Genomic DNA, 12,025 nt, shown 5'->3' on the forward strand with positions numbered 1-12,025 from the left:
GGGGGGTAAATGGTAACACCTTTAAGGAGACACTTGAGAGACACGGGGCGGGGAAGGTTCCAAAATGGTGCAGAACTGTGTCAGATTTGAAGTTCTAAGAACGTTGTGTATAAACTAAGCTCTCAGGTTAGAGTGTGTATCTGTCTGGACTGATTTCTATGTTATGACTTTAAATGCCCGCTACCTTTTAAAACCAGTTAATTTGTGTTACAATGTCTTTGAAATGCCATTTATTCAATAAATTCTATTTTGTCTGCAATATGTCTAAAAATCATCTATATTTCCATTTTTTTCTCTTCTATTTAGCATAATGTTTTTGTCCAAAGCGAAGTACAAATAAGGTACAACTCCACAGTATATCAGTGAAGTAAAACACAAACTAGCACATTTAAAATGGCTGGAGAAGTTCTCTACTATCTTCAACTCTTATCTTCTACTCTATTCAACCTGCACATTGTTACATTGTTACATTACACTTTCATACACCATAACCAAGCTTTACACCCAGTGGCATCACTGTTTGTTTTCTTGTGTGACAAAGTGGAATGGCATCATTTTTGCAGACCTGTCACTGCAGCAGAGGGTGACAGTGTTCATAAAATAATAGATTTAAGGAATCTTGTTGTACTCATTTTAGAATGTGTCTGTAAGAGAGGCTTGGGAAACACAGAGCAAGAATGTGCAGCATTACAAGAAACAAAGAGGATTCCATTAGGCTATTCATATTAATTAATATAATATACTGTTAGTCTGCAACTGTTGGTTTAAAAATCTATGTCTTTGTATTTTGCATTTTATTTTGTGTTTATTTCCCTGAGTAAACCATGCAATTAGGTACCACTATATGATACCTTTGCTACTTTAAAACAGTAATATTGCAATGTGGTAGTTTTGTACAGCATTATAGTCTCAGAGAGTATTCAGAATAGCATCTTGTTAGCTACAGATAATACAGTTTTTGTTGAAGATGTACAGATGACTTCATTCTGTAGGGGATTAAACCAATTTTCTAAATGGTCCAATCCTTGTCAACTTGTATTTTGTAGTGGTTGTCATGGAAAATTATGTAGTCATTACAGATATAAAGCTGGTAATGGAATATAAGTTATTTCATTAGGGTATGTTCTTCATCCTGTGTATATATCACCTTTGAAAATAAGAAATTTGTTTTATTTTTTTGTTTGTTACCTTAGAATGAGCTGATTTTACAAATGCTGCAGGGTCACGTCCCGCAGGGGCTGCCATATTGAACGACCATGTTTCTACAGTGGCCCACAACAGACAAACCAAACACCTGCTCTACATCTACATAGGGCCGTTTTTATGTGGCCACTGTAGTTTCTCCGTGACAGTTGGAAAGGGACAGTAAAACAAGAATTGCAATCTGTAACTACACTGCTAGATGCCACTAAATCCTACACACTGGACCTTTAAGACTTTTACATTAACAGACCTTATCATTTCCTTTTGCAACCATATATTGTTTGCATGGAAACTAATAAAGATATTTTTTAATTATTTAAGATTATGAAATATTGTGTCCTGTCACAAAAATGTAAACAAAAAAATAAAATCATTAAAATTAAAATGTACTACTCTACAACTACTCTAAAAGCACCACACTGATGAAATTAAATTTCCTGAGAGGACATAAACTTTTGAAAACAGTTCTCTATTATACCAATATGGCTCCTACAGTTATCAGGTGAGGACCCCTCCTGGTACCAAGAATTACTGTTTTTCTATTAAGACTGCATCATTAGACACAAAGTCTGTCCTCCTCACTCCAGCTCTGTGTCTAATCATGGCCAAGGAAGGGAGCTCTGAATCTCTTCCTCCTTCACAACTCCCCACCAATGTCTTCTCCACCGGACTCCAATCAAAGGGAGCAGAGGCCATTAGGCGGCTCTGGACCTCCTTTTCATTATAATTACACCCTCCTGGATTGACCGAGCACCAGCTAGCCCTCTGCTATTTGCGGTAATTAGTCCAGAATGTGAGCTGTCAACACGCAAAAATCATGCCAGTAGACCCACAATGCCACAGCCACCCCCACTGTGTTCAACAACAAGCACCTAGCCTCGGCCACTGGAATGTATTAACTTTCTCCTCTTTTTTTTTCCCTCGGCGACTCATGTCAAATCCAGGTCCCTCAGAACAAAATCTTAATAATTAACTGGCAAATTTTAACATGATTGCTTGTGACACACCTACTCTGGTAATTACTGCTTTGAGGCCATGTGCTAATGAAATTAATGCATTCATTGCCCCAACAAATTAGCATAACTCATACAAATGGCCCACATTTGAGACCCCATTGCAAAACCGGAAAACAACATACAAGAAAAAGCAGCATTAACAAGAAAAAAAGCTTGAAAATGAAATGGTTGGCTCACTGAATTGGAGACTGTATGATGAGCACTGCCTGCTCAAAGTCTTAATAGCTAAAGCCTCTTAATGTTAACCAAGGGTGATTGCAGTAATGCATTACACAGTGATAGCAGTGCAGGACCAAATGATTATCACGATCATCATTATAGTCATTGCTAATCTACATATACATCCCTCTCTGGACAAATATTAAATGGCCATGCCACTGCAGACATTAAAATGTTATTATACTGATGCATTAACTTACTGCAGCAAAGTTCATATCAATATAGAGTAGAAGCTTCCCAACAATCATTCTCTAAATGGCACAGCTGCCACTCGCAGCATTCACCAGTCCTGCCACTAACCCCTGTTCATGGCTGTTTGGTCTCTCAGTGGGATGTCTCTCAGACATTTACTGCTTGGCATTAATAATTGATGATGATGCCATCGGTACAATTGACGAAGACAAGTGCAACGGTCAGTTGGAGATGCTGCAAAAGTGCAAGAAATGTCCCCTGTTAGGTAAAAGAAGAGCAGAGATGGTTGTAACACCTAAAAAATGTGTTTGCCTGCAGCCAAATACTGTCAGGGACACAGAAAAAATGAAAATGGCTTCCATTTAAACAACACTGAGTTATATTATTACAGTCAGGTGAGAGTATACAGGTTAGCATGACACCTCACGGTAGTATCTCCACAAACTCTTTATATATGATGGGCACATTGTTTTGTACAGCAAATCAGTAGTATTAGTATCATTTAAGGTTATCTTAGGTTTGGTCCAATGCACAATATATGATTAAGTATAAAAGTGAAGTGAAGAGAGGGTTTTTTATACTTAAACTGAAATTAAAATTATTTTTTTGTTAAGAAATCAGTATATATGTAATTGATGTTTTTCATTTTAATTAACAAAAAAAGGAAATTAAACTTATATTTTTGTAGCAACACTGCCTCTATATTAGTGTTTGATCTGAGTTTGGTACGTTGCGCTGGACAGACTCACTGAGAATAACTTGTGAGTCACAAGGTAGCCATGCCCTAAATACCCTGCTTTACTGTCTATTTTACTGTAAAGTGGACCATCATTTACTAAATGAACCTAATGCTGTATGGAAGAAGACTTGACACTAGAGATTGACCATAAACTCATTAGAAAACTGTTTACTGAGCTAATAAATCAAGTCATAAGCAGGCAAATTTATCCATAAGACTCCATACTATCAGTTTTTTTTACAGCCCATGGAGCTGCCCCCTGATGGCCATTGCATAGAATGCAGGTTTAAGACACATCCGCGTTGTTTTACTTCACAGACCCAGAAGCTCTGTCCAATATATATAGGCTACTGTCAATGATCTGGACCCATGAAACAGAGACAGTGTGTGGGAGCACTCAGCAGGTGTTCCAATTATGAGTTGCATCTAAACAGCTGCTAAAGTTGGAAAGCTAAGCTAAGGACTCAGTAGGTGCACACTGGTACCTGTGGAAGTGGAAGCTAAGTAGCCTAGCTAGGCTAACTAGACTTACTTACTGACTTACTACTAACTACTTACTAACTATTCAGAAAGTAAGAGCTAGTAATAAGCTGGCTAACTAGCTTCCACTTTCTGAGAGGACTACAAAATTAACAGCACAATTGTCCCACCCAAATATTGACTGTTGTAAAGTGATACAGGTCTTAAATCGCTGGTTGATGGTTGACAACCAGCGCTATATGGGTTTGTATCAGCATTCGTAGGATATATGATCATGGCTTTCTCCAGTCAGTAGAGCCCCACAAACGCTAACAACACGTCTCCTAGCAACCCTGGCTCTCAATTGTTGCCATAGGAAACACCCACCCCAAGGCTTGATGCTTAAATGCTGTTTCTACAAATAAGTCCCAAAAAAGTTCTATCCTCTGTAGAAAAATATGCACAGTACCTGCTGTATCATTACAGTTTATATTTCCTTACACAAAAAAATAAGAAGAGATCAAAGTTCAGTTTGACTTTAAAACCTGTGCCCTAGAAACATACACATCACCCTGTGGGTAACCATCTCCAGCTGTATGTAACAGAGACATGTTGTGTGCTAAAAGAAAACAACATCACACTCGGGACCAATTGCTCTTTGGCCCCAAACGGAGACAAACACAAATTCCAAGATGAATAACAACAACCAGTGGAGACTTCCCCACAGACTAAATGTTTCATTTAACTTTCATTAGTGTGTGAATCTGTGTGTGCGCATGATTTCATGTTTAAAATATCTTAAAATCCTGAAAGGTCATTGGCAGAGTTACTGTGACATTTTCTTCCACAGAGTGGATTCCTCCCATACATACACAAAAGAACAGACAGCAAAGATCACATTTTCAACCTGCCGCTGTAGAGCAAACAATGAATAAAACACTCAGTAGCCAGCTTTGACCCACTGCACAAGCATGAATACATACAACACATCAACAGCATACTTCCTAATCTGAGATGGTTAGTAATGTGGCCACCTTATCCAGCATGCAACCCCATCTGTGATGACACATCAGCTCCACCATTTCATACGAATAAACTCACAAACACAAGGCACAATGTGTTGACGGAAAATTTGCATTAAGAATGTACCACAGGAAAGCGTGATTAATTTCTGCTCATGAAATGAATACAGATTTTGTCATTACATGGCTTGTATCCTTTGCCAAATATTGTAATGTTTCTCCCTCCTTTTCCGCAGCGAGTGTTCTGCTGCAATAATAAGGAATAAAAGACAGCTTACAGCTCATAAGCAACACAACTGCTGGCAAATCAGCTAAATCACCGAGCAAAACAAAGACCTGATTGCTCATTAGTATTATGGATCTGCTCTGTTTAAATCTGTTTTGTGAGATGCAGCCACTGTTTAATGACTTAAACGGTGTTTGTTTAAATGCTTGCTACCTACATTTCACACGGTAAGATTAAAAGAATGAGACATCATCAGATATCTCACTGAATGTTTATAATACCCCCCCTCTCAAACACACATACATCAATACACTTACCTTGGCTTTGCAGACAATGCATCTCAGCCTGTCTTCACTCCCACATCCCTGTAAGGAAACAATATTTAAAACTAATTTAGGGACAGTAAAACACCAAAACAACAGTTCTAAAGCTGGACTTACTGCAGAATGACATGCTTGAGCGACAAATCATTTGTTTGTGTTTTGATCAATAAACTAATTATGTTTGTTTGGGAACTGTGATTGCATCTTTAACTCAAAGGTGCATTATACATAATAATGCTAATTTAATTACAGTGCTAAAAAACCTCTATAGTACAGTGGCCCTGATGTGCAAAACACATGTCTCCAAAGACAACAACAAATAGGAAAAAACAACAACATTTCATATTGTTGTTATGTATTCTGTTTTGTTATTGTGTTTTGTCCAATGTAGTTTTGTGTTGCACCTCTGGGCCACCATAGTAATCACTCGTTATACATACATAACTAGATGTTGTTTTAATGCATGCACTTCATGTAACACTTCACATGACAGAACTGCACATGAAACAAAAATAACAAGTTGGCAAAACTCCTCAAGCTGGTGCTAACTATCTGAAGATGCTAATAACAGGAAAAGCATTTGTACAAACACAAACTGCCAAATCCACTGCTAATATGCATGGCATGTAGGAGCACATTTTGATAGATGTTAATGGCATATAATTATAGAACATTGCTATTAGGCAATGTGATTTTATAAAGAGGACCATTGCCCCTGGCACTGTGGCCTGATTGCTGTGAGTGTTGGGCTAATGAATGTAAACCAAGTCTGTTTGCAGTGACGAGAATCAACCCATGAGAGATAGACAGAGTGAGAGATGGTGGGGTGGGATGGAGGGGGGTTGCTTAACTCACTATTCACACCACTCATAATTAAAGCGAAATATAGGCATGCATGCTCACAGTCAAAGGCATGCTTTCTGACATAAACACACACACAAAAACACTAATGTCACATATGAAAAACATGTCTAATACATGTCAGTATATAAACTCATCAACTTGTGTTTTTATCTGTTCACAATTTGGTCAGTGCTTCACTCTCCACTGAATCAATGCTATATTTAGCTAGCAATGGTAGCAGTTTCATAAACCCTCTCCTCACTTCTTTCCCCCGTAACGGTGTATTTTATTTCAGATGGATGGGATGACAAATTTTGAAGAGCAATTTTTTGCGGAATACTATTCCCATTAACTTCAATAGAGTGAAACCAGATGTATAAAAATGAAAAACAGATTTATCTGTCGGGAAAGCGAGTGTATACCATTACTTTCCAAAAGCCTGCGTCCTTGCTCTGTATATTCTCAAGCCGTCGTTGGGTTGGGCAGTGAGACACACCAGGCCACACTCGGCTGGTGCGGTACGAGCCATACAGTCCTCCCATGCCCTTGTACTTTGTACTGCAAGGGGTTTCACCCCTCTAGGAATGCACTCCCTATAATGAGGGTCAGGGGTCAAAGTGCTGCTGCGCCTGGAGGCCGGGATCTCCTAGGCACACTCAGTCACTGACTCTGTCCCTATATTTAAATCCTGCCTCAGGACATGTTTTTCAAAGGGCATCTCCTAACTAGTTCCTGGTTACTAATTAGTTTTGTGCCATGCTATTTGTCTTTGGGAACCTGGGAAGGAGAGGGGGGGCACAAATGAGGCAGTCTAAAAAAAGATAGCGTATGGTTTGCCTCAGTGCAGATGATAATCATTCAGATAGTCCTCTACTGCAAACACGCTGAAGTATGTATCAACAGTTGTGGAAATGAATGCCAGCGCCGTTTTGTTGCGTTTGAGTTCAGCCTGCCCGTTGTTTAGTGACAACATCTGTGTGATGCTGTTGTGGGTGAAATTAAATAAGGACGTGGAATTTGCCCTTTTTTGTTCAAGCTGCTTTTAGCACTGGTAATAGTGCATGCTATCACTCCCAGCTGGCTGGCTCTCTCTCTCTCTCACAAGTCAAATCATTATTGGATTACATTTTCTGGCTTCATAAAATGCGGTTAAGAGGCACTTTAGACATATGTGCATGACCTGCTTTCCAGAGATGGCTATCAGAGCAAAAGTGACAGGTCAATTGCTGATTTCTGTTCCGTAAAAGGGAAAGGGGCTCCCTACCCTGAGCACTCTAAAAGGTCGCACACACTCTCGCTCTCTCCCTCTCTCTTTCTCTCTGTCTGCTTCTCTCACACACAAAAAACTAAAGTAGTCTTGTAGCATCAGCACACACTCTCAACAGAGAGCTGGGTTCTGTGAGTGTGTGCTTCATGAGCCTGAGTTTGTGTGTCTGTATATAATTGTATAGTGGGAAGACACACACTTAATGGAAGTGGCTCTTCACTCTGACAGCTGGGTGGTGCAGATGAAAGGTCTGCTGTAGCATGTTGTCTACCACTTGTGGAGTATCCAAAGAGACCCAAAGCATACAGGAGTGGACGGCGCAACAGCAAACGATTCAGCAGCAGACACACATTTTATCCTTGATTCACATACAATGATTGTATGTGATAATAACTAATTCATATATTATGCACAGCGAATTGGCTTACAGATACAGTATATTCTGCTACAGAATTAGATCTAGATGTTATCATTTAGACTTGCACTCTGTGTGTGCCTCATATGGGAGCAGATAGTACAGATACTGTACAGTATAAAAGTGCATAAGTGACACAGATTGAATTAATTTTCAGATGATCTGCTCTTTGGCTCTCTAGTCAAAGTGGTACTCGAGAGATTTAGTACTGCACTTATATAAAGCTGGGTGACTTGCAAGATACAGATTTAAAACATAATGGTCAAAACTGTTAGACCAGATTCCTATCCTGACCTGAAGTACCTATTATGGATGAAGCGCCATAAATTCTGGATACTACACTTCCCACAAGGCGACCCTCCCTGCCTGTTAAATGCCCACACAACTCCATGCTCCCACTTTGTAACACAATCTTTTGTGTTAAAAAAACACTGTTGTCTCAAAGCCCAAGCCTAGATAACTCTGATGACCTCATCAGGGTTGTTTTCTCAGGCTTAACAAAGGTCCCCCAGAGCAACATAAAACTATATACAACAGTTTGTCCTCCCCACAACTAGGCAACGAATCTTGACATGTGAAATTGGTGGACTACCCTTCAACTGGCTCTCTATTTTGAACTGGCAGTTTAACCACATACTTAATGCTGAATCTATCTGTTTTTTGCAACACAGGGACAGTTGAACTCCACAACAAGCTAAATATCACATATGTTTGACCTATTATGACTTTGTAAAGTGGATATGGTCTGTTTTTGTCTCTACCAACTCCTGAGAAACATATCTGTCTCTTTATTGCTGAATGCTCCACTATGTTCACCAGCTAGTAGGTAACTTTTTTGTCCATAGTTTATGGTGGGTCTATCTGAGTTTGATAACAGCTGCTGATAACAGCTGCCAGCTGCTGTTGAAACAGGATTGATAAGAATGGTGAACCAAAACAGTAAAGTTGCTGCATAACTGCAGAGTTGGGTGATACATAAGTTCAGGACTAAAAGCGACCCTTTTCATATTACACATTCACTGTTACTGTTCATAGAAAGAAGGGATTAATGGACCTTTATTTTACAGAATATTGTACATTGCCCAGTGCTTTCAACCATTGCTTCCAGTGTCATAATGTTATTATTATGATGCTCTTTCAGTTAGTTGAACAGTGATTTACATTATGTTTCAGTCTATAATCTAATCCATGCAAACTAACACACTCCTAAAGTGCATTTTCATGTCATGTGACGTAACAACTCATTTGCATACAGAGGTTTATGACTTATGTGACACATTGCAGCTGAAGTGTACAAATCTGCAGTTACATTTACATCAACACACCTTCCCTTACTTTTTAGCTTTTACTTTATACTTCTGGGAAAATACTTATACAGAGGCAATTATACATTTTTACAATTCTGGCAGCAGCAACAGCAGTTGGCTGGGAATTAATGGAGGAAGAGTAATTAGCATGAGCAGCAATAAGCACCATGACTCAACAGGAAGAGAAATGTATGCCACCTACAGAAACGTACATTTCATTAACTGAGAAGAGTGTAAAGTGATCTTTTTGGAGGTGCAGTACAAAAACAACACATCAGTAGGCAATGTATGGATACCACTACTGGTTCAAGGAGTGCTACAGATGTTAATGAGCCATTTTGCAGTAGGTGACAGGTGTCAGGTGCATGATAGCTTCCTGGAATCCTGACAGTCCATTATGAGGCACTTCTCACTCTTTCAGCCCCTGTGTTTCAAATGTATAACGACGACGTGTTATCATTATTAGCAACCCTCATTAAAACTAATTGGTATTACTATTTGAAAGGTAGCTCATTACCTTGAGGCAAACAGCAACGTTTTTGTCTCAATAAGGAATGCTAACATGGCAAACACATTTATTCAGTGTTAGAAATCCAACACAGACATTTCCCCCCTTCACATTCTGACAAATGGCTGATGAGGAAAAAAGGCCAGACTGAAATTCAAAATATCAAGGTTCCATACATGGAAAGTCTTTCTTACCCTCTGGATCCATGTGGACAGACACACGTGATGGGCAAGTAAATTCTTGCAGTCACAGAAATTCCTCAGTGGGTCACTGGCTTTGAGTTCAACATCCCTGCAAATAAAGCACTCTGACATCTCTGTAGAAGAAGAGGAGAAGATGGTTATGAACGGTTTAGCACTGATTTCACATTGCATCAAAGGCTAATTCATGTTCAGATTCACTGCTGCTCACGAAACTGTTAATTGACTCAAAATTTAACAAAACGTATTTTCTTTAGAGTAAGACCTTTGCAAATACTCCAACTTATACTGCAACGTATTTCCTATTACAGCATTCAACACTCACTGTACAGCTCCCTCGAGCATTAGACCTTTATTTTGTTCCCACTGGGAGTGTGGCAAAGTGAATCTGGGCTTTAGAAGCAATTGTAGCAGGTTGACATTCCTGACAAGACATTTAACACAACAGTGCCAGAAGTGAGAATGACAATGAGAAATGAAATTTAAATTTAAAGATTATTTTCACTAGAATTTTGTCTGTTATTTGGTTTGTTTTCTCCTTTGCTAGTAGTGCCATTATTTGATTCACACGTAGAATAAGAAGCAGGTATAGATTATTTTTCTTCATTCTGTTAATTCAGAACAAAATGATGTAATAATTATTAAAGCCTCAGAAGAAGATTTTGCACATTGGCTCCCCCAGATGTCAGAGGTCATCAGACTGAATTCTCAATACCCAGTAACTGCACATTTTCTGAGGACTGTGTCTACATTTTTACTGCTTTACTATGACCGAGCCTTTAAGAACTGTATGAAGATTAAATTGACAGGGCTTTACCAAATAACATAGTGGCTTACATTAGAATGGTTTTCTTGATAGGTTAAAAGCAATATAGAGAATACATATAAATCTAATCTGCCTCAATATAGAGATGACACAATAAAGTAAATGCTGTCCTCCCACATCATCCATACAGCAATCCCAGATGGGCCAATCTGTTATATGAATACAACAATATGGAGAGTTTGGAGATTTTAGTGGCTGGTATCTTCTTTAAATCACAATTTTCACAGAGTGGACTGCACTGTACGTTTGTTATTTTACATTGTGCAGTTTACCAGGGTTACCAAAACTGCAGTTGAGTCTACAACTCTTAGTAAGTTAAAGCAGCTCTGGCATCTATATGGTCAACCTATGGACAAATCAATACACACACAAAAAAAAAACCCAAAATAAGAGAGGTACAAGCCTGTGTCTCTCTAGTATATATATATATATATATATATATATATATATAATTTTTTTGCCTCCTTGAGACACTGATTGAAAATATTACACAAAAATATTAAACAATTTTCACCATATGAGTTGTTATGTAAAACGTGCTAGCAAACAGTTGTTTACACAACCAGTGACATTAGCATTCATTTGGAGTTGTGTTTCTGGCAACCTGGTAAATGCAAGGGCAAATCTAGAGAAGTGCCATAAAAAATGCATGGCCATCCCAGCTGCTACCCCAGTTTGGTGTCAAATGCTTTCAAATTTAACACATTAATCTAGATTAATTCCATTCTTAATATGGGGGCTTTTCCAAGCAAATATTGATTTATGTGATTGTTTGTGATTAAATCAGCATGATCGCCATGAATACTTTTCTAGATCTGACTCTGGGTGAATATAAATCCAACATTCACTACATTTAACTCTGGTTTGGTCTCTACCAACTCCTAAGGAATGGGTGAAGGTAGTACATAGTTAATCTGAGCATTTCGTTAAAAACTAATTGCTTCAAAAAGACAAAACAAAAAACAGGGTGCCCGGTTAGCTCAGTTGGTAGAGCTGGCGTCCCATGTACCGAGACTGAGTCCTTGCTGCAACTTTATTGTGTCATCTCTATATTGAGGCAGATTAGATTTATATGTATTCTCTATATTGCTTTTAACCTATCAAGAAAACCATTCTAATGTAAGCCACTAGGTTATTTGGTAAAGCCCTGCCAATTTAATCTTCATACAGTTCTTAAAGGCAAAAAACAGGGTGCCCTGTTAGCTCAGTTGGTAGAGCTGGCGTCCCATGTACCGAGTTCGAATCCAACCTGCAGCCCTT

At 38.7% G+C, this 12,025-nt stretch overlaps 1 protein-coding gene across 2 annotated transcripts in view; it reads right to left on the reverse strand.

Moving 5' to 3' along the window:
- Positions 1 to 12,025, reverse strand: part of LOC118322248 — a 72,951-nt gene that overhangs the window by 57,165 nt on the left and 3,761 nt on the right. For both annotated transcript variants that reach the window (XM_035653882.1, XM_035653881.1), the window contains exons 2-3: positions 9,934 to 10,055; positions 5,394 to 5,441 (exon numbers count right to left, since the gene is read on the reverse strand). In XM_035653882.1, the coding sequence (XP_035509775.1) occupies positions 5,394 to 5,441; positions 9,934 to 10,053 (168 nt within the window). In that variant the 5' untranslated portion in view covers positions 10,054 to 10,055. The remainder of the gene's footprint in view (positions 1 to 5,393; positions 5,442 to 9,933; positions 10,056 to 12,025) is intronic.

The sequence above is a fragment of the Morone saxatilis genome, unplaced genomic scaffold (assembly GCF_004916995.1).
Source record: "Morone saxatilis isolate NCDOM2014 unplaced genomic scaffold, NCSU_SB_2.0 Contig12, whole genome shotgun sequence".
Taxonomy (NCBI): Eukaryota; Metazoa; Chordata; class Actinopteri; family Moronidae; genus Morone; species Morone saxatilis.